Source organism: Ammodytes marinus (assembly GCF_949987685.1).
Source record: "Ammodytes marinus genome assembly, chromosome: 20".
NCBI classification, from domain to species: domain Eukaryota; kingdom Metazoa; phylum Chordata; class Actinopteri; order Uranoscopiformes; family Ammodytidae; genus Ammodytes; species Ammodytes marinus.
In genome coordinates this window covers 9,010,401-9,037,981 of record NC_137224.1, presented here as the reverse complement: position 1 = coordinate 9,037,981, position 27,581 = coordinate 9,010,401, and the positions used below count along the sequence as shown (strand labels likewise).

The 27,581-nt window shown below is 41.7% G+C and overlaps 4 protein-coding genes across 10 annotated transcripts in view; 2 read left to right on the top strand and 2 right to left on the bottom strand.

The window, feature by feature from the left end:
- The window catches only part of vti1a (vesicle transport through interaction with t-SNAREs 1A), a 115,837-nt gene extending 115,362 nt beyond the window's left edge, over positions 1–475 (bottom strand). For both annotated transcript variants that reach the window (XM_080048686.1, XM_080048687.1), the window contains exon 1: positions 333–475. In XM_080048686.1, the coding sequence (XP_079904812.1) occupies positions 333–426 (94 nt within the window). In that variant the 5' untranslated portion in view covers positions 427–475. The remainder of the gene's footprint in view (positions 1–332) is intronic.
- Positions 476–750: 275 nt separating this feature from the next.
- On the top strand, positions 751–6,420 carry zdhhc6 (zDHHC palmitoyltransferase 6). Of its 2 annotated transcripts, none has more exons than XM_080049020.1 (11): positions 751–809; positions 1,901–2,446; positions 2,619–2,710; positions 3,378–3,537; positions 3,646–3,804; positions 4,144–4,197; positions 4,463–4,630; positions 4,796–4,837; positions 5,339–5,484; positions 5,641–5,687; positions 5,794–6,420. In XM_080049020.1, exons 2-11 carry the CDS (start codon positions 2,180–2,182, stop codon positions 5,892–5,894), a joined length of 1,236 nt encoding a protein of 411 aa, XP_079905146.1. In that variant the 5' UTR covers positions 751–809; positions 1,901–2,179; the 3' UTR covers positions 5,895–6,420. The 2 variants fall into 2 exon arrangements, with proteins under 2 accessions (XP_079905146.1, XP_079905145.1); XM_080049019.1 differs by having other exon boundaries at positions 5,336–5,484.
- A 618-nt stretch (positions 6,421–7,038) lies between these two features.
- Positions 7,039–12,983, top strand: coasy (CoA synthase). Of its 3 annotated transcripts, none has more exons than XM_080049539.1 (10): positions 7,039–7,205; positions 8,400–9,124; positions 9,562–9,776; positions 9,953–10,084; positions 10,760–10,949; positions 11,199–11,263; positions 11,379–11,463; positions 11,572–11,669; positions 12,133–12,279; positions 12,374–12,983. In XM_080049539.1, the coding sequence occupies exons 2-10, from the start codon at positions 8,461–8,463 to the stop codon at positions 12,431–12,433; spliced, it is 1,656 nt and encodes a 551-aa protein (XP_079905665.1). In that variant the 5' UTR covers positions 7,039–7,205; positions 8,400–8,460; the 3' UTR covers positions 12,434–12,983. The 3 variants fall into 3 exon arrangements, with proteins under 3 accessions (XP_079905665.1, XP_079905664.1, XP_079905666.1); XM_080049538.1 differs by having other exon boundaries at positions 8,374–9,124; positions 12,374–12,982; XM_080049540.1 differs by lacking the exon at positions 12,374–12,983 and having other exon boundaries at positions 8,374–9,124; positions 12,099–12,214.
- A 103-nt stretch (positions 12,984–13,086) lies between these two features.
- Positions 13,087–25,727, bottom strand: LOC307267263 (myosin light chain kinase, smooth muscle-like). Of its 3 annotated transcripts, none has more exons than XM_080049536.1 (18): positions 25,184–25,417; positions 24,953–25,070; positions 20,673–20,819; positions 20,343–20,495; positions 19,900–20,034; positions 19,612–19,665; positions 19,378–19,508; positions 19,118–19,274; positions 18,444–18,755; positions 18,204–18,303; positions 17,874–18,077; positions 17,443–17,660; positions 16,688–16,811; positions 16,068–16,220; positions 15,673–15,802; positions 15,407–15,488; positions 15,047–15,208; positions 13,087–13,847 (listed from the first exon to the last, which is right to left on the bottom strand). In XM_080049536.1, exons 1-18 carry the CDS (start codon positions 25,217–25,219, stop codon positions 13,642–13,644), a joined length of 2,622 nt encoding a protein of 873 aa, XP_079905662.1. In that variant the 5' UTR covers positions 25,220–25,417; the 3' UTR covers positions 13,087–13,641. The 3 variants fall into 3 exon arrangements, with proteins under 3 accessions (XP_079905662.1, XP_079905661.1, XP_079905663.1); XM_080049535.1 differs by lacking the exon at positions 25,184–25,417 and adding an exon at positions 25,603–25,727 and having other exon boundaries at positions 13,089–13,847; positions 24,953–25,125; XM_080049537.1 differs by lacking the exons at positions 20,343–20,495; positions 25,184–25,417 and adding an exon at positions 25,603–25,727 and having other exon boundaries at positions 13,093–13,847; positions 24,953–25,125.
- Positions 25,728–27,581: the final 1,854 nt, after the last annotated feature.

The window sequence follows — 27,581 nt, the reverse complement described above, 5'->3', positions numbered from 1 at the left end:
TACTGGCTTTGTATGTCCTCCTCTTGTCTTGACACGACCATTCATAGAGGTGGTAGTCTTAAAAAGTACAAATAGCATACCTACTGATGCTATTTGCCATAAAGGCTGAGTTTCACACACTCACACAGGCTAAATCCATTCATGACACACCAAACTATTTATCCAGGCAGTAGCATGTGATGTATGCTTTGACACAGAACACAATAACGCACCCAATTACCAAAAGATAATATGGTAGATGAATGAAATAACACAACAAGGTCTGTAGGCTATCGTTAGCTTCGGCTAGCTCCAGCTCAGCGATTCCGACTAAAACATTAAACGTATCTTACCTCCACCCAGTTTGGGAATTCTGCCAACTTTGTTAGTTATTTCAGCAGTAAGGGTACTAAAGTCCTGCTCGTAGGTTTCAAAGTCTGAAGACATTGTTGACGTTTAGGTGTCCAAACAGGTGGCTCTCGGGTTGACAGTTAGCTCAGAATAATAACAACAGGGCTCGAATGGAGTCTCTTCCTTGAGTCGCAGTTTAATGTACTCGGCAAGGAACTGGACTTTGTTATTATTTTGTTTTTTTCCTACACTGAAAATTGTTCATCGTGTAGTGGATAGAAAATAGTAGTCACGTTTATTTTTGCCAGACGTGAATTCATAATTTTTTTTCTGGTTATCTGCTGGTTGAGTGATACATTGTTTGGACTCAGTGTCCCCAATGGAATTGAGGGTGTTATTTTGTGAGACACCATGTGGAAGGTTCCTCTCTGTACACAGAAGATTTTGAAGGGAAAAAAACACACCAAGGAAGTGGCGAGGTTGGTAATTTAAAGTGACAGTTTTTTTCTGCATTCATTAAATCTGCGAGAATACGTGTAGCGGTGAGCATTCGTCATGTCTTTAAGATGCAATATTATCCATTTTGCTCCGTGTGGCGAAAGTTCAGCTTTATCGACAGTCTTGTCAAGCTGGCTAACATGCTAGCTAACGAGCTGACCGGTGTAACGCTAGTTCTGTTGCTAAACTGAATGAAATAAAAACGAATACATTATGGTTTTATTTTTTAACAGATTGGCATCACTTTTCTTGCTTGTAAAAATGAAGGGGAAAAACATATATGATGTTTTAATGCAATGTTATTTTTCTTGACGTGCTAGCTGCTTCCTGTAAGTCCCTTTTCTTGAAATGCTGCACTATCCACTGTGGCCTATTGAGTTTTTCATGTTTAGTTTGCTTGCTATAAAGCGATTAGACACTAAGGTACTATTTAAAGTTAAGTTATTCCCCGGCCGTTGACAATATTGCAATATGGTAGCGAAGACCAAGGTGTTAACTTGAAAATGAATAACAATTAAAATAATATATTACAGTAAGCGATGGACATACTGTATACGATGCATTGTGACATAATGTTCACCTAATCAATGTCATTGGATTGGACTTAATATTAGAAACATTGCAATAAAAATAAAAATAGCACCCTGAACAAAAGTCTCCACAATCAACGCTGATGTTAATCTCTGTATAGTAACAGTTACAGTCCCTCAAAAAACAATGTTATCTTCTAGCTGAATATGTGTACTTAGACTAGAATGTAATAAAAAAAATGTCAGGAATGAGCACCACGGGGGCACTCGTGATTTAGTGGTTAGAGCGCCCCCACCCCCCATAGAGGCCCAGTCCTTGTTGCAGCAGACCCGGGGTTAAAATCTCGCCTGGGTCGGTGTCTGCATGCCATTCCCCTCTCTGTACCTCATTCTCTGTCTCTCCAACACTGTCATTAAAAGCATGAAAAAAAGCCCAAAAAATAATAAGAAAACAATGACTGCTGGCGCTGTCATTAAAAACATGAAATGTGGCAGGGAGTACTGTTTCTGAAGTTTTTAAAATGCCTGTCTTTTTCTCTTAGATGGGGAATCTGAGTCCGTCACAAGGATAGTGTGTTCTGAAGATTGGCAGGAGAGGATGCTGCTCTTTGCCGGTGCAAGAAACAATGGGACAAAGCGAGTCCTGGTGACCCAAGAACCAGCCAGTTGCTGGGTACCACGAAGACGAGAGAAAACATGTACATGGTCCGCACCGCTGACATTGCAAGATAGCAGAGAAAAAAAGTAACCCATCGAAGCTTGGTCAATACATTTCAGGAACACAACGGTCTAAATACTAACACTAAGCTTGTGGCGAAAAGATGAACTCCCTGTCATCCTTTGTGACGTTTGAAAACCTCCATGAGGTTCGGAGATTGTGCCACTGGGGTCCAGTCATAGCCCTGTCTGTCATTGCTATATGCTCCACCATGGCAGTCCTGGACTCCATTATCTGGTACTGGCCACTAGACACTACAGGAGGCAGCATTAACTTCATCATGCTCATTAACTGGAGTGTTCTCATCCTCTACAACTACTTCAATGCTATGTTTGTTGGACCTGGATACATCCCTCTTGGCTGGAAACCGGTAAGGATTCTCAGTTAGGATAAAGGCTTGTGATATTTGTCACGGCTGTTTGTTCATGCAGATAAAGTAGAGGACAGATTGGGACCATGTCTGCAAAATGTCCGGATAAAGATGTTATTTAGAGTGAAAGATGTTACATCAGACGTTTAATTATTTGTTTGTCCCGAAACAGGAGAATCCGCAGGATGCCCAGTATCTACAGTACTGCAGAATGTGCCAAGGATACAAGCCCCCCAGATCCCACCACTGTCGCAAGTGTAACAGGTAGGCTAGCTATATTCATTAACAAAATAAGAGTGGGTTTTTGCTCAGCTGTGTGAAATGAACTTGTGTAACCTTAGTGCATACACACCAAATCCGCCTATGAGGCAAAAGTTACAGTATTATCCAGCAGTCTTAGTTTCACTTAATTAACTTGACAGGTCCCATTGTGTGACGTCAAGTTGTATACTCTACTCCTCACTTCACTGAATCCAAGGGTGGTGTTGACTTAGCACCGAAAGCTATTTGCTCACCGATACTAAATGCTGCTGCTCTCGTTCTTCTTCATTACACGTTCATCCCAATGCCCACTAATGCAAAAATAAATTAATACTCTAATATTCAGTAAAACTGGTATAATTTGAAAAATACAATGTAAAGGACACAGAGCTACTATAGCTGAAAAAATCTCTGAACTTCAGCTGGCTAGTCCATGTTATTTCCAGCCACACAGTGCTTTGAGGTCTTGCTTCCTACAGAGTGCTGGCACAGCCTCACACAATCCATTAATGTGTTGGTAAATAGATAAACATCATATTTTCTTGATGTTAATCTATCTTAAAAAAAAAGTTGCTGTGTGACTTGCTGATGAACTTATCACTCTGTGTCCTCCCAAACAACAAGTTCATACCCCCGGCACTCCTCTCCTCTTTTGCCTACCCTCCCACAGGTGCGTGATGAAGATGGACCACCACTGCCCTTGGATCAACAACTGCTGCGGCCACCTCAACCATGCCTACTTCACCAGCTTCCTGCTGCTGGCTCCGCTGGGCTGCTCACACGCTGCTATCATCTTCATCATGACCATGTATACGCAGCTCTATGAGCGGGTCAGTAGTCTCTTTAACCCCCTTTTTACACAATACTTTGTATGACCTATTATCACCACAGCTGTTCTTTTGGCAGTGTTGCCCCATTCATATTTGATCTCACTGCAGATATCATTTGGCTGGAGCGCTGTGAAGATCGACATGAGTGCTGTGCGTCAATTCCAGCCCCTCATGCCCTTCAGTGTGCCGGCCTTTGCTGCCACCCTCTTTGCCTTAGGCTTGGCACTGGGCACCACTATTGCAGTTGGCATGCTTTTCGTCATACAGGTAAGTTTTTTTTGTACAGTTTTCATTTGAGTCAGTGTACCAGTTACACAAGCTGTTGGCTCTGGAATGTTACATTTGACGTGATCATTTCAGCATTAACCTTGCAAATGACAAACTCGAAAAATAATTTGAAAAAAAAGCTGCTCCAATAAGATGCTTACTGAGATTTGCCAGAGCTGGAAATTGATGGCTGGTTTTCGTGAGCCATTTAAATATCTAAAATATCAAGAAACATTTAAAGCGCATTACTAGAAAAATCAGTGATCATGCAATAATAAAGTTGCATGTAAATGACATTTTAAGTTGACTCTGATAATGACAGTCTGTCCTTTTTCTCAGATGAAAGTCATCCTTCGAAATAAGACCTCGATCGAGTCCTGGATCGAGGAAAAGGTCAGGCTGCCTCTCTTTGATTTCCGTGACTTTGTTTTGAGATGACATCTTCTGATTGGTTAATTTAAGATGGATGTCTTTTTTGTTTTATCCACAAAACAATGATCTCAAGTGTCTTTTTTACTTAAAGTTATGCACACAAGTTCCAGGATCAACTGTCAGGACAACGTAGTACGTCAATCACTATAACTTGACACCACCTCACCCACCCGATCTTACTGACACACATACACACACCCCATCCCCTTTGTGTTTTTTTCACCAGGCCAAAGACAGAATACAGCACTACCAAACAGGGGAGGAGTTCACCTTCCCATATGACCTCGGCACCCGCTGGCTGAACTTCAAGCAAGTGTTCACATGGTCAGGGGCGCCCAAGGGTGACGGCGTTGTTTGGCCAGTCCATCCCAAGTGTCACCAGCACACCTTAACTGTAGGTTAAAATGACTTGTTTTGTTGGGCATTGTGTGCAGTGCTCTTTTCGATTTGTCTGTTGCTTTTCTTATGTGCACTGTGAAATTTACCTGAATGTTGATTGATACATTATAGAATTTATAAAAGCAGTAGGTGTTATAATAACTTTTGTCCCTTTAAACAGATTGAGCAACTGAAGCAGAAAGCTGATAAGAGAGTGAGAAGTGTAAGTACCTGCCAACTCCCTATCGTTATCAGTGTTGATTTACACCTAACGCAGTCGCACAATGGAAGAAGGATGGACTGGTTAAGATCTGTGTGACTTCATAGATTTGATCACTTGTACTTCATACATTTTATATACTTCCCATGTGAAGTTCTTACCCAAATAACTGTTAACTGTGTCATTTTAGGAAAGTAAACCAGTTTTTAGTTAGTCAAAAATGGGAAAGGAACCACATTCACACAATAATCACTAGGGGTCTGGCTGTCAAGTGATCAACGTGTATTATTGAGATGTAGACTGGGATCATAAAAACTAAACTAACTATTCAAAAAGAGCCTCTTATCTCCTGCATTCAAAGCCTCAGCTCTTCTTACTTGTTCATTTTAGATGAATGCATGATGATTAAGGAGCAGGAGTAAACGCATACATGTTAAGTGTCTGGATTTAGGTTGTGGTCAGAACAGTAGAATAAACAGATATTTGCATTGCATTGTCCAGCAGGTCCAGTACCGGGCAGTGGAGAACTATAACGGAGCTTGCTGCCCTATGAGCAAAGGTCTCCAAACCTTTTTCAGAACCCCCTGCACCGAGGAGCCCAGGATTCCCCTCATTAAGGGGGACAACATCCTGGCCACTCGTGGCACCAAGTGAGTTCATTCAGGCCAAACAAAACAACAATCATGGTTGTTTGTCTAGAAGACTGAATAGTTTTTCTTCCACTGAAGGACTAAGTCCATGAATCAATGAATAATGGAGAAAACTGCCTTGTTTTTCACCTAATTAATGTTATTTTTGCTCTTTAGATGGTGGATGTATGGGGACAAAGCTTTGAGTGAGGAGCAAATGATAGGTGAGATGAATTGAGCAATGCTTTGGCTGTGGTTTGAAAAAAAAATGTAAATTCACTGTGACAAAATGTGTAACCATGTCATTTCTTTCTGTTTGGGCATTTTCAGCGGGAGACCGTGTCAGGGGATGGTTTCCAAGGCGATGTGTGGAGAAGTGCCATTACGACACAGCTGCCAGTGATAGCACCAGCGATAAGAAAGCAAATTAATATATTTGAACAGGCTTTATTTAGAGCAGGGGAGTTAAACTGAACAAAAGATGTCATAAACGTACCTCCACTGAAGATGTCATGCCTGATGCTGCAGGCTCACCATCAAGAATTTCATACTTTTGATTGAATATTTCACACACATTTCAATACCAACTTGAATTTTTTACAGGTAACATAGTTCTGTAAGTCTTACTGAAGACCTTGTTGTCAAATACAGCATTCATGAGTGGGATTCAGTTTGACTCCTCTGGTTCCAAAGTCAAAACCCAGCAAGAGTCTTAATTTCCAAGAATTGCCACCAGGCTTTAATGTGACTTTATTGTGACTCCACGACTTTTTACTTGAATCTATTGTTTTTACTTGTGTTGATGTTCTTTTTTGCTAATTATGCAATGCCTCTGCCCAGCTTACCCACAGGGGCTTCGTCATGCAACCCTTTCTACAGTACTGAGATAACTCTTAATTTCTTTTTATTATTTTTGTAAAAACAAATGGTTGGCTTTAAAGTAAAAATTAAAAAATGTTCCGTAAGAGTCGTTGTTTGCCTATGTCTGTCTTTGTGATAGCTATAAATTCACATATAGCGTTGTAACAAAATGAATCACTAGTACCATGTCATTTGTTTAATTGTAAGTGTCACACAAGTCTTGGATACTTGCTGATTGATTTATCCTTGACTCATTTTAATTAAATGCCATTTTCTTATACTTTCGGCTTTAAACTAACTGACAATAATAAATTACTTAATTTCTATTGTTTGATTTCAAAATTACATGTAAGGAAATGTACATATCTTGGAGTCACCTATTAAGCTTTACACATATTTTAGATAAGTACGATGATGTGGACTGTAGAGAGTACTGGAGCAAGTATCCACTATTTAAAAATAAATAAATAAAAATTATTTTATTCAATGCATCCAGATCAGCTTTAAGTGCTTTTTATTCAGTATCCACTTATACACTAAAACTATTTACAATGGTAAGTGCTGTAGTAATTCAGCAGAGAACATGACTACGTGTCCCGTGAGCTACCGCTTTTGTCTCAACCAATTAGGGGAGCGCGTGTGAAATATCACGTGATTAACCCAACCCAACCATGTTCGTACGTGAAAGACTTCCACTAGTGAGTGCTTAGCTGTTGTTTGGACTGGTGTGGACTGGATATAATAAGACAGTCAGTCGCTGAAGATCATCAACAACACGATTCCGATATTCAGCAGATATGTAGACATCTCCATATAAACTGATTGGCTGCACGACTCATCCGGTCTTCCCTTCACATCGCTTTAGATTTGGCTCCACACAGGTAAACTCAAGCTAAATTTGCAAGGTTGCCTAACCCTAACTTGCCAGTGTCAGTCATTTCTGCGCATGTGTGCCGCACCAAAATACAGACATACAATAAACCGATCTCATCTCCAGGGTGTCAACTCTTTATGCAAAGAAGATTATATTTCCTTCATATTTTTCGGCTTTCAAACATCGCGTGAACGGTTGTGGGCTGTTGCCCTCTTGACAGCAGCTAGGTGGCTATAGTTAGCAATGAGTCAAAGTGGCTAAACAATAACATTGATCAACTTTCAGCCATAATCCAACTTTTTATACACTCACTATAGCAGTCATTTATTTTTCTTTTATTTCTCAGTGGGTCTGAGGGTCCGGCATAAGGTGACAGTCACTAGAAGAGTTTCTATTGTGTGTGTTGTTTTGCTAACACATGTAGGCTATTTACTAAGATATCCTGTAACTCCTGTAACACAACAAACTTGAGTTGTAAATTCGGCAGAAAGGAACCTCATGCTACTGTCAAAGCTTTTAAGTCTAGTCTACCCATCCTTGTAATCCAAAGCATGAGGTAAATGTAACAGTGGTCACATATAGATAGACACTGCTACAAATGTGTGCTGGTTTTGTTATCTCTAATTGGGACACTCTTTGACCACACTCTGTAATACACATGGAAGCTTATCAGTAACTAGGAACAATGAATAGCTTCTCTAACAGCCCTGTCACTGGAGTGAACCAGTGATGAAACAATAATAAACAAATAGTATGTAACAAAATCGTCTTAACATTTTCTAAGCAAGTCAGTAAATAATAAGGATTGTCTATCTATATTTAAAGTCTTTCTTGCAGCTGACTAAATGGCATAGTCTGTATTTTGTGTATGAAAACTTAATGTCTCCATATTCTTTAGGCCGTGTTGCAAAACCACAACAGCATAGTTAAAGGTGGAGTCAGCGATCATGGAGAATGATTGTTGTCAAAATCACTTTTGGTCAAAATCACTGACTGACTTGACTGATTTTCACAAAGTGATGATTTTGACAACAAATTTCCTCCAGAATTGCTGACTACAACTTTTTATATGACCACCATCGCTTGAGAAAGTGTGTAGCTACCGGCAATGTAATCCAAAACTAAACATTTTTGATTGAACAATATCAACAACTGCTTTCCCTTTCTTTTGACAGGTCTTTCTCTTTCTATCCTTTTCAAGTGTTTACCCAGCCTCCCCCCCACTCCCTTCACCGCGACTACTACCAGTGCTTCCCAGTAACATGTCCATGTTCAGCACGGGCATCCTTGTGCTGACGGCCCCTCTCCACACCCTGCGCATAGCTCCGGTGCTCAGCTCGGCTGCTCAGCTGGTGGAGCGCACCCTGTATGTCCACCTCAACCCGGGCCTCAACCTGCTGGGCAGCGGGAACCAGCCTCGACCGCTTTTCATTCCGCCGGCCGTAGACCTGTCCACGCTCATTACCCGTCTTTACAGCAACGCCGCCGACGTGTGCGGCCACCTGGACGTTCGCGTTCTGCTGACCAACGTGCGCGCTCATTCGGCCGGCACCGCTCTCCCAAACTGCCCTCAGGCTCTGTCTCACTGCCCCGAGGTGCTGCTAACTGACTTCCCCCTGCAAGACCTGGCTCAGTCCTCGCAGGTCTCCCAGTGTCTGCAGAAGTACACGGGCCACTGCTACGTGTGCGGCCCCGGCCTGCCCTCGGTGCTGCTTCACCCGCAGCTGGTGAGAATGAAGGTGAAGGAGCAAGAAGAGCTGAGCGAGCCCCAAGAGAAGCCGGAGCCCTTGGAGACCTACGGTGACGTGGTAGTGGGGGGAACGTTCGACCGGCTCCACGGGGCCCACAAGACGCTGCTCAGCATCTCGTGCCTGCTCGCCAGTCGGAGGCTCATCGTTGGTGTGTGTGACCAAGCAATGCTGAAAAGTGAGTGTTTCATTTTTAAAGCTGAAGTGCGTAACTTCTGTTGCAACCGTGAGGAATTTTGAGTAATTACAAAAACACTGTCTGTGCATCTACATGAGGTAAGCCTTCGGTGATGATCGCGCATGGATTTTATACCTTCTGCTGTACGTCCAGGTTTTTTCTTGGAAGTAGAATCAACAACTGAAACATTTCCTGGGCACTTCTTGAGCCCCTGCAACAGTGTTGAGGAGTGACACCAGTTTGTAAACACTACCATACTGCGAAATACAGAGAGAGTGTCGTGGAGATGATAGGCTTTATCAACTTTGTGTCAACTCATTTGGCAATGGTTTGAATGTAACCAAAATTCATTACCAAAGACACACTATAGCTTTAAATATTTTCATTGAGGAATTTAGCTCCCCCCCTCCCTGACATCCTATTTCTCACGGCTTTAGGAAAAGTGCTAAAGGAGCTGGTGGAGCCCTACCCTCTGCGGGTCCAGAGAGTACGGGAGTTTCTGCAGGACACAAAACCTTCGCTGCATGTGGAAATCGTCCCCCTGGAAGACCCCTTCGGAGTGTCCGTTATTGACCCCTTGCTGCATTGCATTGTGGTTAGTGAGGAGACTAGAAAAGGAGGCGAGGCGGTCAACAAGAAACGCGCTGAGAATGTAAGTTTACAAAAAGTGAGAACTCGTGTTACACAGGATTTTTTTATTGTCTGTTCACTTTGACCTATACGTGACACAATTCACACTGGAATAGAGAGACAATAATGTAGCCTTTATTAGACACTACACTAGCATTATTATGGGACATTTTGTGTTCCTCTGCTTCCTGAATGTAGGGCCTTCCAGCTCTCGTCCTCCACGAGATCCAGCTGCTGAAAGACGCCCACCACACTGAGACAGAGGAGGAGAAGATCAGCTCTTCCAGTCTACGCTCTCGTCTGCTCGGCACCCTGCTCAGTCCGCCCAAAGTAGGTCATGTTTAAAACCGTTAACATTTTGATAAGGGATTTCAAAGCAGCATGAAGGATACTAATTGTTGTAAATGTAGCACCATCGTTTTTAAAGGAAATCAGGAAAACCGATGAAAAACTCATTTAACTTGTCAGGCGTTTTCTCGCAGTATCTCAGTAGGTAAAAAAACAGTGTTTTCATACAAATAACATAAGTGTCAGCTGAGCATTTTGTTACAAGGGTCAAACATGGAATTTGGTCCTTTAATAATTAACTGCTCTCATCGAAAATGTCTTATCCATGTAAATGTGTGTCCACTATCTGTCCATACTGTGTGTGCGGCAAAATCTGGTTTTAATACACAGCCTAAGCTATGTAAACGTATGTAAACAACGGGTATGTAAACAAATCGTACCCATCGTAGCTAGCAGCATGTCCATTTACAGAGCCTAGGCTGACACTATATTATTTTCAGCAAACACTACGGACAGGTAGTGGATTCTGAGGAAATGTTCACTGATTCTCCACAATCGCTGACTCCACCTTTTAAGTCGACAAATTATAGGGGAGAGTGACTTGGTCTTGGTGGTTTTCAACACATACAGTAAGAGCTTCAAGAGAACTCCAGTGAAAAAGAAAAAAAATCCTTCATATCCTTCACAGTTGTATCTGTGGTTTTTATCCTGCATTAGGACACATCCCATCTCCCTACACTCCCGTATGTGATCGGCCTGACGGGAGGCAGCGGCAGTGGGAAAAGCTCCATCGCCATGCGGCTGGAGGCTTTGGGCGCCGTGCGGATCGACTGCGACAAGCTGGGCCACAAGGTGTACCAGCCGGGCACAGCAGCCTATGGCAGGGTGCTCCAAGAATTTGGGTCAGGTGTGTTGAGAAGATTTTAATGATCAGAGACAAGTTACACAATGTACTCGGTGTATATCTTGCACGCAGTCTGGGGCCATGACAGGTGCAGGATATTTGCACCCAACACTACGAGCATTAGGTACATAACTGCCGCAAGCATAGGTTGCCCAACAATAGCTTGTAAATATTATATCATCATGTTAAATGCAATGTGTTGGAGTGCAATAATGACCCACTTTTTACCCCCTACTTTTTTGTCACTTTTAGATCTCCTGCAAGAAGATAAAACCATCAACAGACGAGCATTAGGGAGGAAGGTTTTTGGGAACCAGGTAAATAAGGAAAGCGTGAATAATGTTTCGGCGCATTTGAAAATATCATGTCAGACTACCCCACTGTGTGTCTGCTTCTACAGTTTAGCAAAGATGCTGTTTTGTTTGTATGCAGGAGCGGTTAAAAGCCCTAACGGACATTGTATGGCCTGAGATTGCACTTCTGGTGAAGAACACGATCAATCAAGCCAGAGAGGAAGGTATTTTACGGACATGTATTATTTCTTAGTACTATAGAACTGTATGCTGGTAAACATGACCCTAGTTTTTGTAGGTAGCAGATAATAGAGAAAGACTATTGTGTGCAGGTAAACGGGTGTGTGTGTTGGACGCTGCGGTTCTCCTGGAGGCCGGCTGGACGGACATGGTACACGAAGTCTGGGTCACCGTCATCCCAGAGGAGGAGGTAATAACGTTTGACACAACATACACAGAGACATCAGCTTAAAGGCAAAATGTAGCAGTACAAAGTTGACCACTTATGTCCCTCGACAGTACATTAAGAGTTTTTACTTAGTTGTACCTTGTTCAGAATGTTGACATAGCCACTTTTTGAATGTGGCGATAGAGCAAAACAGTATCAGCATTCCTCACTGATAGCAATGGCTACAGTGTGCAGCAAAGTAGACTTGATGTTTGGTTAACGCAATAAAAGGGATAGTTTGTGGGCCGACCAGTTTGTCAAGCATGTGAAGAAACGGTCCACATTTACAAAGACGTTTCAGGGGGGTGTCTATCACCTTGCAAATTCCTTTTGTTTGTTTTCATGTTACTTTAATACTACCACTGGGTGGCGCCAAAGTTGAACATTTTAAAAATTCTCCACCACACACAGCAGTTTTGACCAGGCAAACCCCCTCTCATCTCAGGCAGTGTTAAGGATAACCGAGCGAGACAGCGTGAACACAGAGGATGCTCAGCGCCGGCTGCAGAGCCAGTGGTCCAACGCCAAGCAAGTAGAACATGCCGACGTAGTTCTCAGCACGTGGTGGGAGCCAGAAGTCACTCAAAAACAGGTCAGAAACTTGGTCAAGCTATCAGTATAGGGTCTACACATCTGCATTGAGTTTGTTAAGTAATTTGTTTTTCTTTTTTTTTCATATAAAAAAGGTACTGAAAGCTTGGAATCTTCTCCAAGAGAGAATCCCACAGAGGAAAGAGGGACAGTAGGGGATATGTGTGTCCCGTTGCAGCGACCTTGACAGGCGCACACAGAACAAGCGCGTGTCAGGCCCGGGTGCGCACAAATGACTGATCCACATAAGGAAACACTGCCTTATTAGAAGAAGTGAGAATGGCTACTGTGTCATTGCAGCAAACCCCAACAAGCTCCCTCACTCCTTTGACCAAGACCCAGTGCCTAATTGACTTTCCACATGTTTTTAAACACTAAATTTATTTTAAAATGCTTAGTTTGAAAGGTGGATGGATGGATGGATAGATGGGAGAAAAAAAAGCCAAAAGGGACAGCAGCGGTACAAACTGGAGTCACGATGATGTGTTTTAGATCATGATACATTTCATTTAGTTAGATCCAACAAGGAGATTGTATAAACAGATGTTTACATTATAAGAATGAAATACTTAGTTGCTTTAGCCATACCTTCGATATCACAATGGTCCAATGAAGTGTAACCATGGTCATAACTTCACGTGTTTCATTTTCATCGTCTCGCATGTCATCTGGAAACTGTGCAATGATTGAATGATTTGAAATAACAATAAATTAAACTATTACAATCATTTTGAGCCTTCTCTGCTTCTTAATGCCGGTTCATGTTTATAGTATATTTTATTTCAGTCCCTATGCATAGTTGGTTTTGAAAGAAAAATGTCAATGCATATTTGAAAATATTAATCAACCATGTTGATTTATTTTTCATATATTCAGCCTTTATTTATAATGCCTTCAAAACATTTCCATTTAAACCATATTCATTCATGTTTTAAATATGCAAAATGTCCTTATGTAACTTTTCCGTTGAATGGTGCTCAACCACAATGTGTTATTTCCTTCTTTCATCGTGTCATCTTGTGTGTTGGTAGCTGAACATGCTAACCACACATAAAAAAAAATTAAAATTAAAAAAACGTTAAAAGTACACAGGTGACTTGTGAAACAAAGGGCTCCGAGTGTTCTTGTCCAAACCCCTTTTATCCTGTTGATGGGAACACACCCCCCCGTGCCTTGAAATAATGTGTAAGCAGCATTTTTGTGTGGCAGGAAAAAAACATCACTCCGTGAGTCCGTGTTCTGACATGTCAAAGTTCAGGCTTTGTCAAACAATTAAAAAATATTTCTGAAAAAATATATCGGTCTTAAAAGACTCAGTGTCCTTTTTAAAATAGAGCCAATCTAAAAAGGTGATTGGCCAGTGTCATTTCTCCACTTGCAGTTTGGCAGAGCACATGGCTTCCCCCAGCTTGTTGCTGGCCCTGCACACATACAGCCCAGAGTCAGTATGCTCCAGATCAGACACAGACAGAGTGCATAGCCCGTCTTCATCTTGCTCCATGATCACTCTGCACGATTCAGACACCGGCTTGTCATTCTGAAGCCACTTCACCTCTGGCTGCGGGAAACCTGCGATTGAGACAATTGAGACATTAGTGAAGAAACCTATAACATGGAAAATAACACTGAACAACAATTAAAATGTAGAGGACAAATGGCTATAACTGTTTGTTTTTTTCATGAGCTAAAATCTAAGAAGTTTTAGATAAATGTGTTCGGTTTTGAATTTCAAAAGGAATAATTTGACATTTTGGGGAATATGCTTCTTCAGTGTATCTTTTACTGTACAGTCAATATTAACCTTCAGCTGAGCAGACGGTTAGCTATATTTAGTGCAAAGACAGGAAATGGGGAAAAACAGATAAACAGGATCTGCCTAAAAGCAATGAGGTTGCCATACAATCAACTGAGACTACAGGATGTGTCTGCACATGCGACGAAACTGAGCGGCTGCTGCAAAAAAACACCGAGGGGCATTACCACACTGTCGTTTTGTACATTTTAAACAAAAGGAGATGAGATTTAGTAAGCTTTTTAAAAATACATTGTGAAAACTTATGGTGCAGCGCTGGCTACCACCTCACAGACTGTACACCAAGAAATGGCTACAGTATTTCCAGGATGTGGTCATGCTAGAACTGTCCACAGCCCGGGTAAACAAAGCTAAGGCCACTACGTTGGAAATGTGGAAAGAGGCTGCCTCAGTTATAACAGACCTACTTAAAAAGTAGAAATTGCATAATTTGTTAACATTTTAGTGTAAGGCTAAACCGAGGTAAAGGGAGGGAGGGGGGATAGGGGCCGCCAGCGGGAGGGGGGAAACGGGGTGGGGGGAGGGAAGAAAAAAGGGTAAAATGTTTATTACAATGTTTTGTTTTGTGAATTTGAAATAAAAAAAAATTGTGGTTTTGTTTTCTTTGAACAGAGCCAAACCTGCCTTCCAAAACAATAAAGTTGCAGACTGTAAATTCAAACAATAAGCTGGAATGAAGTGAAATGCTCCATAGACTGATGTGCAGCACCGATCTGGTTTGAGAATTATTTGTGGGTTTGTCCCTCCAAGCGATCCCTTTAGAAATAAATAAAAAAGTAGTAGTTGTATCCACCATTACCAAAAAAAATTATTGTGACAGCTCTGCGTTCGGCCAGTTTAGGTCTCGTTGCTTACTGCACTCAAGAGCATTTCAGGGAGCATTATCTCTTTTGCTTTTGCCCGTGGCCTCGGCGATCTTATCTAATGAAGTGCATCACAGTTCTGTCACTCTTACCATTAATGAGGCACATGAGCAGAGCGGTTGCTCCTTTGGGAAGGGTGGTGTCCTTCAGGGCCTGCTTGAAGCGTGGTTCACTCTGAAGCTGCTTCTCCAGCGACTGGATGGCCTCCTCTGCCTCTTGGCTCCAGCCTGGCTCTGGATGAGAGAGGGAGGACGCTGACGAATACAAACGAAAAGGGAAACAAGGCTCTTACTGATCACAAAAGGGTAAACTTGAAGTGACAATCGGCAAACTGTGAGTCATGTGCCATATGTGTGTAGCTCTGGGACACGGCATTGTGTGTGCGCGTATGTTTTTGTGTATGTGCGTGTGTATGTGTTTGTGTGTGGCTGTGTCCTTTTTTTCTTTCTTACCCTCTGAGGAGCCGCCAGGAGAATCTGGTCTGTAAGAGAGGTTAGCCATGCGCTGTAGGGCCAAAACAGCCTTGCCAGCTTTCTAGAAGTTTAAAAAGGACAAATACCACTGGATGACAAACACTCATAACCAAGCTTCAGGTCCTACATACAACAATGGATTAAAAAGGTCTTCACAGGGAACCACTGTTAAGGTTTTTTTTCTTTTTTTACAATTGTCCAATACTGGGCTTGCATCATTGTAGTCGTCTATCCAGTTGTGTTACCTTCCACTTGCGTTTGGCCAGAAAATGTTTCATCTTCCCTTTATTGAGTGACTTGGTGGGTCTGCGGGTCAGAGGGGTAAAAGAGACCATCCAGGGGTGGACGAGGGCCTCGGCACAGGACAGCCTGCATCTAGAACGCAAGAGAGGGAGAGGCAAAAGCTGTCAAATGCTGCCAGCGCTCTTCTGGGTTCGCCGTGATGCACAAAGAAAGACCCCGACTCTCCTTGACTCATATTCAGAGCTTGCTTAATGGTTTGTATAGCCGCCTGCTTCCCATGGCTTTGAGCTATTTAACTGTCAGTTAAGAATAACATGAATCCAAGTAACAGTCATTTAGGTATCCATGATGAGAAAATTATGTGGGCCATAGAAAGAAAAGAATGAATTAGACCAACCTCCAGTCTTTCTTCAGCAAGGAGTTGATAAAGTCTTTAGCTTGATCAGAGATGTCCTCGAAACTCTCCGGGTCAAACTCGTAGCTGGCAGTCGTCACCAGAGCAAGAGTTTCAGCAACGCTGTCACCCGAGAAGGGACATTCTCCACTGAGCCTAGGACACAGCAAATCTTTAAGTCTATTCATCTTTAGTTTTTGAACACACTAGGAAGGAAATTATTATTTTTAAAACCGACCTGAGGGTTATATGTTTATTAGTCTCTTAAAGTACTGCAGGGTTGAAGCTGGTTTGAAGCTATGCACACTTAGAATTGCAGTACTAATGAAATGTAATGTTATTGGGGCGGTAGTAACGCATTGTTACCAGGAGAGGGCCCCAAATCAGCAATTGTAGAACATTTGGATAGACTTTATAATTAATAATAAATTATGTATAATTGACACAATCCAAGTTGGTAATTTATTCTTTTTACTTTCCGCTGTTTTAAAATAATGTTGCTATGGATTGACAAATACCCATACCAATGTGTATATAAATACATACACACTTTATTTTCTTTATGTCCAACCGCAAATCCACAGTTCCAATTTTTCTCTGGTATGTTTACTGTGGTGACTTACAGGGTGAAGCAGATGACACCAATGCTCCACATGTCTGTCTCCAGGCCTACAGGCTCATAGTTGATCACCTCAGGGGCAACAAACTCCGGCGTGCCATGCATCACCAACAGGGGTGTATCCTCCACTAAAGAAAAAAGGACAAGGGTGTAAGCAACACACTCAAGACAATTCAAAATGCAATTCGTATTATTTTGCATTTGCCCGTTAGGCTATTTATAGAGTCTTCTTTAAATAGACTACCCTTTCCGAGAACTGCAGCGTCACAAAGTGTTCTGCCTGAATTAGCTTTAGAGAATTTGCTGAATTTATTGGAGTGTACTGAGGTTATTTAGGGTATAGTAGTTTTTATCATGCAGACATCTAGAATTGAGAAATGAGACTACTTGACATTATCTTTGGTTATTTTTAGCATGCATTACAACGAGTGATCCTGTGTAGATCTTGCTTATGCAAAAATCGAGACAATGGCAAAATACTACAATATATAATAGATTTGTATCAAATAATTAAACTTGATACCAGGACTTACTCAGCCAAGAATTCTTCCTAATGTTATTTCGGTAACCATTACAGAAATCATTGTATTCATGCTGTTTGCACAAGGATGACTAGCACCAAGTTTTGCTGCACAGCAATGAGCGCCACCTTATAAAGAACCCCTTTATTCTCCTGTGTTGTAACTTTTATTACTGGAAAAAACGCAGAATAAGATGTCATTCATTGGCACAGAATAACCACAAATCTAGCAAACTCACCCAGTTTACTAGCCAAGCCAAAGTCGATGATCTTGATCCGTGTACCCATTGTATCCACACAGACGATGTTCTCCGGTTTAAGGTCTAGGTGGACGATATTCTGCTTGTGAACGTACCGCATGCCCTCAAGGATCTGCTGCATGTAGCGGGCGCAGGTGGGCTCCGTGTGATCAAAGCTGTCGTCCACAATGCGTTCAAAGAGCTCGCCACCTGCAATACTGACACATAGACACCACACAGGTCCATGTTAAAAAGAGAAGGAAAAGCTTGATCTCTTTGCCATTACTTTGTCACAAACTACTGTTAATATAATCCTGACAATCCCAATGTCTAAAAGGATCGACATGTATCCATCAGATCATACGTTTTATGTTTTGTCTTTTACACATTTTTCCATATGGGAATGGTTTCCACTCTTTTTGGATACTTACTACTCCATGACCATGACCATCTCTGAGGGCGTGTCATAGGCAGCCATACAGTGGACCAGATTTTTGTGGCGAAGACACTTCATTATTTCGACCTCTTGAAGAGCTGCCTCCCTTGCCTTGGAGGTCCGGGCACGGTAGAACTTCCCCGCACACACATGAACCGTCTCTTTGTGGGACAACCGGAAAACCATGCCGAATTTCCCACTGAAAATGGTAGTGCAAGATAAATAAAAAGATGCATTATTAACTTCACTTTGAACGATCAATAAATGATTGAATGATCTGAACTGCATTGAAATATTGTTTAGAATACAATGAATCCACGCTTACACTCCCAGCCTCTCATGCACAACGTAGTGGTCCCTGACTTTGGATTTGGTTTCAATGGTCATTGGGATGTCTGGTTCTTGCTCTTCCTTCTTTCGTTCTTCTAAAAACACAAAACAAATACACACAGGTGGTGACAAATGGGAATACCTGACCTGACAGATAGCAGAAAAAGTAAAACCTCAAAGTCAGTCCACCTTGTCAAATTTTTCACACAACCAATATATTATTATTATTATTTACTTGCGGTCTCCATCTTGATACACCCAGACTCCTGGCTTGGTTCGCTGGCCCCCACCGAGTTGTAAGCCCGGACACGGAAGCGGTATTGCCCCAGAGGTTCCAGGCCTGAGCGGACGCGGTAGCATGTGCTTTTACAGCGGCTGGCGACTTCAGTCCAACTCCCGGTCTCATTCGGGCCCGCCGGTTGGACCTCCACGATGTAGCCCAACACGGCTGTGCCTCCGTCGTAGCTGGGACCCGTCCAGGACAGCACCAGGGACTGAGTGGACAGCTGGCAGACAACCGGTTGGGATGCAGGCGGGTCGGGCCGGTCTGAAAGAGACAGTCAACAAACAAAATAGCCTCAGACAGATTTGAGGCTTTTTGGAGAAACTGTCCTAGAGTTGCTTATTCCCATACATACTGCATCAGTTTCTGTTATGGTCCGAATCTGCTGCCTTATTTTCCCCCATATCTCACCATGCATTTATAGGAATAGTTCAACAATTTGAATTTTTAGCTTTTTGCCTCACTCTCTGGCTCAGGAAAATGAGAGAGTGAAAAAGTTCATCATTAAAAATGTTGAACGATTCCTTTACGAGAAAAATAAAATCTGCATGAAGCATCAAATCAAGTCTTTCGAGAACTCTAAAATATCTAAACACTGAACTGTTAGAGCTAAGTGGCTCTCTCACCTATGGCGATGAAGGAGACTGTATGCTGGGCAGAGCCTTTTCTGTTTCGTACTATGACAGTGTACGAGCCGTTGTCATTTGGACAGGCCTGAAAGATCTCCATGTTGCTTTGCGTCTCACTGCTGCTGACGGACATCCTCGGCCCTCCATCCACCACCTGGAAAGGAGCAAGTACATACCGACACCTTTACTTGCAGACTATATATAGATATAGTCATGGATCAGACAATACTGGCACTCACTGTGACTGTCATTATTACCTTTTCTTTGTTGTAAATCCAGCAACAGGCCACAGGGAAACAGCTGCTCCTGAACTCGCAGTGTAGCCGGGCCTGCTCGCCTACTCGAACCTCCACCTGCTCAGGTGGGTCTACAAACTCCACAGGAGGTCCTTAGGAGAAGCAGAGTATTGTAAATTGATGGAATATAATTGAAGTGCAATTAAAGGAGGCTTTTACTTAGGTAGCTTACTAGCTGTGGTGCCCTCCACTCACCTTTGTTGGAGGAGACTTTTGATTGAGGGTTGGTTTCTTTCATATCTTTGGAGACTGAAAATTGGGGTAGGTGGACTTATTAGATGTGTGGGCTACAATAAGCAGGTTTAAAAAGTATCTAACCAATCAAGTGTGAGCAGTCATGATTGGTTGCAGCGCAATCTCCAGCCAAAGCACTACATTCCACTGATATGGACTCAACAAAATGCATTTAATTCACAATTTAACTTGTCACTTTTGCATGTTTGTTGCCCTCTATTAACAGCATATTTACAATTAATTAACTACCTTTGTCTTCCTTTTCTCTGTTTCGGCCTTTTTCTTTGGAAGCTGGGAACAATTGCATGTTATCAGCTGACACAACCTTGACTTTGGCATCACCATACAGCTCATGATCCTTTGTTCTAGTGATTTCCGTTTTTGCTGAAAACAGAGGGAAATGGTTTTACTACACATTGGTCCATTGAATATGGTCCCATAGTAAAGGAAAATTAGCTCATTAATTACATCTCCCAAATTTTTTTTATAAAATAGCTTGGTTTCATTATTTGTCTTGACTTGTCTCCCACTATGACTGCGTGTGATGCTAGATTGAAATCAAAATGAGACGCACTAGTCAGTCTCAAGAGATAAGAATGATCAAAAGCTAAAACACAGATTATTTTCCCATAGGATTTTTTAAGGCCAGGTTTTTTGAATTTCTAACTGGGTAACACTCGACCCGGCTTCACCTGTGACGTGTAGCACAGCACTGCTTGACTGTTTCCCAGCAATATTCTCAGCAGTGCAGGTATACGTCCCAGCATCTCCAGGTGAGCACTGAGTCAGAATCAGACTGGCAACACCATTTTTGAAGCAAGTAGTAATTGAGTGCACCCTCTTACCTAAATGACAACAATAGGAAAAACACAAATCTTAAAAATCCTTAGAAACACAGGATATTGTAACTTGAAGCCCCACGTATAAGAGCTCTGGTTGACCTGTTCTTGAATAATTCCCTAGCTCTTAATGGGGAGTATGTTGAGGTACTTTTCCAAGGTATATGGCAATCAGTAATTTACCATTGTGTTGCCAGGAAATTGTCAGAGGCTGGCTTCCTGTGATAACACCTTGTAAAGTAGCATTGCTTCCTTCAAGGGTCACACAATCCCCGAGTGGATGTTTGAAACGAGGCTTTTCCACCGCCTGGACGGGTCTCAGTCTGAAGGCTTTGAAGAGAAGAAAAGTTAGGGTTACGTTTTTCAGACACGATGCACATTGCTGACACATCACTAATTATTAGTACAGTGCAGTTGATATGATACTATATTTTTATATAACTTTCTGATGTCAATATTTGTACATATAACATATCTCATATACTTTAGTTACAGTGCTTACAGTGGACGAAATAAGTATTTGATCCCTCACTGATTTTGTAAGTTTGCCCACTTATAATGAAATGATCGGTCTATCATTTTAATGCTAGGTTTATTTTAACAGTGATAGACAGAATATTACAAAGAAAATCCAGAAAATCACATAAAAAAAAGATAGAAATTATTTTGCATTTCATTGAGTGAAATAAGTATTGGATCCCCTATCAAAACATTGCTTAGTACTTGATGGAGAAACCCTTGATGGCAAGTACAGAGGTCAGACGTGTCTTGTAGTTGATGACCTGGGGCCGTATTCACAAAACATTTTAAGGCTAAGAGTAGGTCCTAACGTGCTGATTTAGGAGTAACTCTTAAAAATAAGGGGCGTTTCACTCCTAATTTTAGGACTCCTAACTTTTTACGATAAGTGTAATTCACAAAGCATTTTAGCGCTAAAACTAGCTCCTAAATCTATGAAAAGCTAAGAGTCCTCGAGAGGACTCCTAAGTCACTAAGAGTAAATCACAGACAACCATTTGATGGTCTTTTGGAGAGAGTTAATGCTAGTGAGCTTTATAAAAAGGTACCTTTAATAGCTGTAAGGGTTTAATGATCTTAGTAAAGCTATATTTAGAAAGTATAGACACATTTATATATATTATATTTATGTAAAAAAATATTTATTAAGTTCCTTTTCCTGCAGTTGCTTTGGGTTTATGATGCACTGAAAGTTACTGTTGGTGTCACGTTTGGATTTAATTTCCTACTAGAATATGTGGCGCTTCGCCGCATCTCCTCCGTTCCACAGGTCCGCTACTGTATAGTTGCACGTCTCGCCTTTTTCCTTCCGCATGCACTTTACGATTTCGCCGGCTGTTGTTTCTAAATTGTGAATTTCCTGGTTTGTCGCTGTCTGATTATTGCTGCATGGTCGCCGTTGAGAGAAATACAGTGAGAGTGCATGGCGTGCAGCTGTTCAATGAGGATATTTTTTCCAATTCAAATCATTGTAAAATTTCAAATTAATAGACCTATGTTGTGCAATTGTAGGCTAATTGTGAACGAAGGTGTGGGAAACCCTGCAGTATCTTGGTTTCATGTTAAATCAGTGTCACTTGTCATTAATTGTAGGCTATATAAAAACTCTTTACTTTAATACAGCGACACAATATGGATATCTCCCACAGTGTTTCTATCATAAATTCACTCTTAGGGACTCATTCCCTCTCAGCCAATCACTGTGGGCATAGAAGGTATGAACATGACGTCATCCATAGCAACAGGGTCAACCACGCCCTCTAGTCTTAGTTTAGGAGTCCCTCCCATTCCTTAGTAAAAGTTGGTCTTATCAGCTTTGTGAATAGGTTTTAAGAAATTACTCCTTACTAAGAACTTTTAGTGCTCCTTAGGAGTACTCTTAGCGCTAAGATAAAATGTTTTGTGAATACGGCCCCAGGTTTGCAAACATCTCAGGAGTGTATTTGGACCACTCCTCTTTGCAGATCCTCTCCTAATCTTTAAGGTTTTGAGGCTGTCACTTGAGCTTCAGTTCCCTCCACAGATCTATTGGTTTAAGGTCCGGAGACTGGCTAGGCCACTCCATGACCTTAATGTGCTTCTTCTTGAGCCACTCCTTTGTTGCCTTTGCTGTATTTTTAGGGTCATCGGCGTGCTGGAAGACCCATCCAATACCCATTTTTACGGACCTGGCTGAGAGAAAGAGGTTGTCACCTAGTATTTCATGGTACATGGCCCCATCCATAGTTCCCTCGATGCAGTGAAGTCCACCTGTCCCCTTAGAAGAGAAACACCCCCAAAGCATGATGCTTCAACCTCCATGCTTGACTTTGGGGATGGTGTTCTTGGGGTCATAATCAGAATTCCTCTTCCTCCAAGCATGGCGAGTGACTAATAACTTGATTTTGTTCTAATCTGACCACATCACCTTCTCCCAAGCATTCTCTGAGTCGTTCAGGTGTTCATTGGCAAACTTCAGACGGTTCTGTACATGTCCCTTTTTGAGCAGGGGGACCTTACGGGCGCTGCAGGATTTCAATCCATTACGGCATAGTGTGTTACCAATGGTTTTCTTGGTGACTGTGGTCCCAGCTGCCTTGGGATCATAAACAAGCTCCTCCTGTGTAGATCTGGGCTGATCCCTCACCTTTCTTATGATCATTGATACCCCACAAGGTGAGATCTTGCATGGAGCCCCAGGCCGAGGGAGATTGATGGTCATTTTGTATTTCTTTCATTTTCGAATAATCGCAGTTGTCTCCTTCTCACCCAGCTTCTCGCCAATGGTCTTGCAGTCTATTCCGGCCTTTTGCAGGTCTACAATCTTGTCCCTGATGTCCTTAGACAGCTCTTTGGTCTTGCCCATGATGGAGATTTTGGAGTTTGATTTATTGACTCTGTGGACAGGTGTATTTTATACAGGTAACAAGTTGAGACAGGTGTGTTTTATACAGGAAACTAGTTGAGATTAGGAATACTTTTTTAAAGCACGAGGACTAATCTGTGGGAGCCATAATTCTTTATGGTTGGTATGGGATCAAATACTTATTTCACTCGATGAAATGCAAAATTATTTATATCTTTTCTTAATGTGATTTTCTGGATTTTCTTTTTGATATTCTGTCTATCACTGTTAAAATAAACTTTAACTTTACTAGCTTTAAAATTATAGACCGCTCATTTCTTTGTAAGTGGGCAAACTTACAAAATCGGTGAGGGATCAAATACTTATTTCCTCCACTGTAAATTGTGTACATATTGTAGAATAAAGTTCTTATTTATTTACTTCTTATTCTTATATTATTACATTGATAGTTTTTAATGTTTGTTTCACCTTGTGGCCTTAAGCACACATTGTTTTACACTTGTTTCTCTAGTCTCTACATGTGTGTCTACTTTTAATTGGAGCAAAAGTAACAAAATTAATTTCTCCCCGGGATCAATAAAGTATTTCTGATTTTGATCGATTCTGATAGTTGCATTTCATCACCCCCCGTCTCTACCGATGTTGCATGTCTGCCCCTTAGCTTTCTAACTGTCCAATAAGGACAAAATGCCATCCCCAAAAAAATTTACTTTGCAGAAATGCTTCATTGCATTTTAAACTGTTTACACCAGTGATTCATCTTCCGCAGTTTATTTACAACAACATTCTTTGCTAATGCTTCAGAGGCGAGTTGTTTTCCTTTGCAAACAAATGTACTTTTAGGGGCCTTTCCTTTCCCATACATGATGGAACTTAATCAAACTGATCAAACTAGATAATGTGCCATAATGTAAAATAAAACTAAAAAGAGAACTGTAGACAGAAACGTTGTATTCATCTGTTTTGCATCCGGGCAGAGCAGTATAAGGTTTCAGTTATCCGTTACCTGTGACTCTATGTGCGACAGTTATCGTCAAAAAGTGAAAGTGTGGAGGACTTTGAAGTGGTGTTTTTAAGATTTTCCCACCACATCTGTGTTTACATGTTATTTCATGCCGGCTGGGTATAATGGGAGGTCACCAGTGGATGCTGGAATGTGTGTTTGTGTACGTATAATTGGGGGGTAAGGGAGAGGCAGACATGTCATTCCCACACTCTCCTTTAAACTCTAGTGCCTGAAGACATTAGTGACCACAATGATATGACAGTCACTTTAAAAACAACACATTTTACAATACTCCTGTTGCAAACTAGCCTCAGGGGATCTAACGATGGCATAGTAGATTTCAGTACTCATTCTCCTGATAGGCCTTTGAATGCCTTTTTATGAGAAGGATTCCAAGTTAAAGGAGCTTAGATCAAAACAAAACATCAAAAGCGCTTGCAGGGGCTGCAGCTCTGCGTTGGGTGTGACAATGTTGAATTATGTTCTGAATACACTCCGGTTATATTGCCATATCATATTATTTAATTACAAAATAACACTGACCCACTCAAAATGTCTAAGTTAATGTTTCACCTGCTTTCTATAAGTCTTTACCTGTTGCAGACGAGGCTTTCAGTCCGTTGTTCCCCCTGAACTGGCTGTTATTTTGATCCGGCTCGTCCTCTCTCTGCGTCTCCACACACAAAGGTCTGGCTTTAGGCTTGAGGGCCAACTGGAAAGTGGACACAAAGGTCTTTGGCTTCTTCCTGACATTGTCCTCATCCATCCTTGATAAGAAAATGATAAACCAGAGACCACAGCTGAGTTTTAAAGTAAGGCCTCTACCTCTTCGCTTGGTTGTGGTTCAGTTGTCCTCAGCATGTGTGAAGCGTGAAGCCAGTGTATGTCCGTTTTCACCCAGTCTCAGTTCACACATCCTGTGAGATGCTAACAGGAGGGGCCTCAGCTCTCAAGAGTGCCTATCTGAAATCACAACCCACTCTATGAGCCCAACTGTACAAACAGCCAGTTTGATCGGAAGGACAATTAAAAAGACACACACACCCCGACTGGCCCCTGCTTTCCATCTGCTCCGAGAGACACACAGAACAAAGACACACGTGACAGAAAACAGAGGTTGCGGGAGAAAGTAGGAATGTGTGTGGGAGATAGACAAACATACAAGATGAAGAGAAACTGAAAACAATAAGTTAGATCAGGATTAAAAGAACCACAAAACAAAAGGGGTAAAAAGCCTGTTTTACCTGTTGGTTCTCTTCATAAACGCTGGCACTCCTCTTAGAACATATTGGCAGAATTCACACTTTCAGCTTCTTAGTGCCATTTTATCCCCTGTAAACACTCCCCAAGCTGTAGCTGTTGTTGAAACAGATATAGTAGCAGCCTACCAGGGCAACCACAGGAATCAAGAAGAGCCAGTAGGGCAGCTTTCCGGATGCGTTATCATGACAAACTGTTTGCTGCTATGGTATGAGTTCCTTTGAATGAAACCGAAGAGGTGGGACTTGACAGGAATTGAATTGCTAAACTCCACAAGTTAATGAGACACCTTTCCTTCACCTTCTACTATTGAAATGCGTCTAGCTGATCGTTGGGTGTGTCTCATTCACCTGTTATCTTTATTCAAACCCTGCTCGTTTGGCTGTAGACTAGAGGTTTTGAAAAGCAGTTCCCCCGAGGGTCCACAAAAGCCAATGACAAAGTGTGTTTTACTTACAGAGAATGCTTGGTGATATTTGAACTGACCACCAAAACAAATAAAGTTTAAACCCCTCCCCTTACTGCTCCTTCAGAGGCTCCTCCCCCAGACAAGTCTTGCTCTACATTTGTTTATCTTCTGCAGCAGTGTTTACTTTTCAAACCTCGGTCGGGAGTAGCCCAGTTAAAAAAGGACCAGATTGACGACTAAATGAACCAATCAGGGTCTGCATTCCACTAACACACAGAAAGTGGGGAGGGCCCGATCTGATAGAAGGCTAGATGAATCAATACGTGAACCAATCAGGGGCCGCCTTCCATTACTGAGCTAGCCGGGCTGTGTCAGCGTACACATGATATGGACAGGTAGATGACAAGGTGTAGATATTAGCTCATTTTGACAAAAAGTGTTTTGGATTTACATCACTGCCTCCACCTTTTAAAGACCCTGGCCTGTAAACAAAGTAGAACGGAACGGAAGAACGAAAAAAAATTTCCCTATCGTGATCCCACTTAAATTCAACATACTGACAATACTTGCACACAGATGGGACTGTACAAGTGCATTGATGTGTGTTACAAGCTTTGTTCAACATTTACATGAGAATTTTGTTTAATTTAAAGGGGACATATTATGCAAAATCTCGGTTTTAAAGGTGTATTTCCAAGGTCTACTAGAAAAGGTTTTCATGGTTTATTGTTCAAAAAACCCAATAGTTTTCTACCATTTCCCATTTCTTCATCGCCTTTTCCAGCCTTCTCTGCTCTCTATCTCAAAAGGTAGGTTTTGACAGCTTACCCCCCTTCGCAAAATACTAGTCTGCTCTGACTGGTCAGATCTACATGGGCGTGCATGCACCGCCCTGCTCATTTACTCTATACCTACCTACATGGGCATGGCACACGCCCAGCTGTCAGTTTTGTTTACTTTTGGCCAATGCAGCATGGAGACCAATGTAAACATGTTTAGCTTCATTTCTACCACAAATATCGGCACACTAACCAGTTCTAAACTAAAAGATGTACAACTGAACGTGTTCAGACAGGAGTCTGAGCTGAAAACTGTGAAAATGGCATCAAGATTTCTGATTTCCCTGACATTATCCTCAGGTAAATACTGTTTAATTATGTCACAGTCAATAACATAATTTGAGCTAAGTATTTATGCATAAACTCTCTAAACTGGTAATATACACCCTGTTTTACGTTTGTCTTTACAGGTCTGTGGAATGATCTACAGCCCAGTGGAGTGAAAAAGCTTTGGTTGTGAACCGATACTGAGTTGACATGTAAAAATGTACAGTAACCATAATGGAAAAGAATGTATCCTGAATCATGTCAAGATTCACTGGAAAGGCATTATCTTTTGTAAAATGTATGGTTGAAATAATTATGCTTTAGGTTTGTCAGAGCTGCAAATTATCTGACAACATTTCAATATCTAGTAGATAATGTATCATTTGTATTGTGATCACTCATTCATAATAAAGTTTTACCGTTAAAAAATGTATTGTGTTGCTCACTG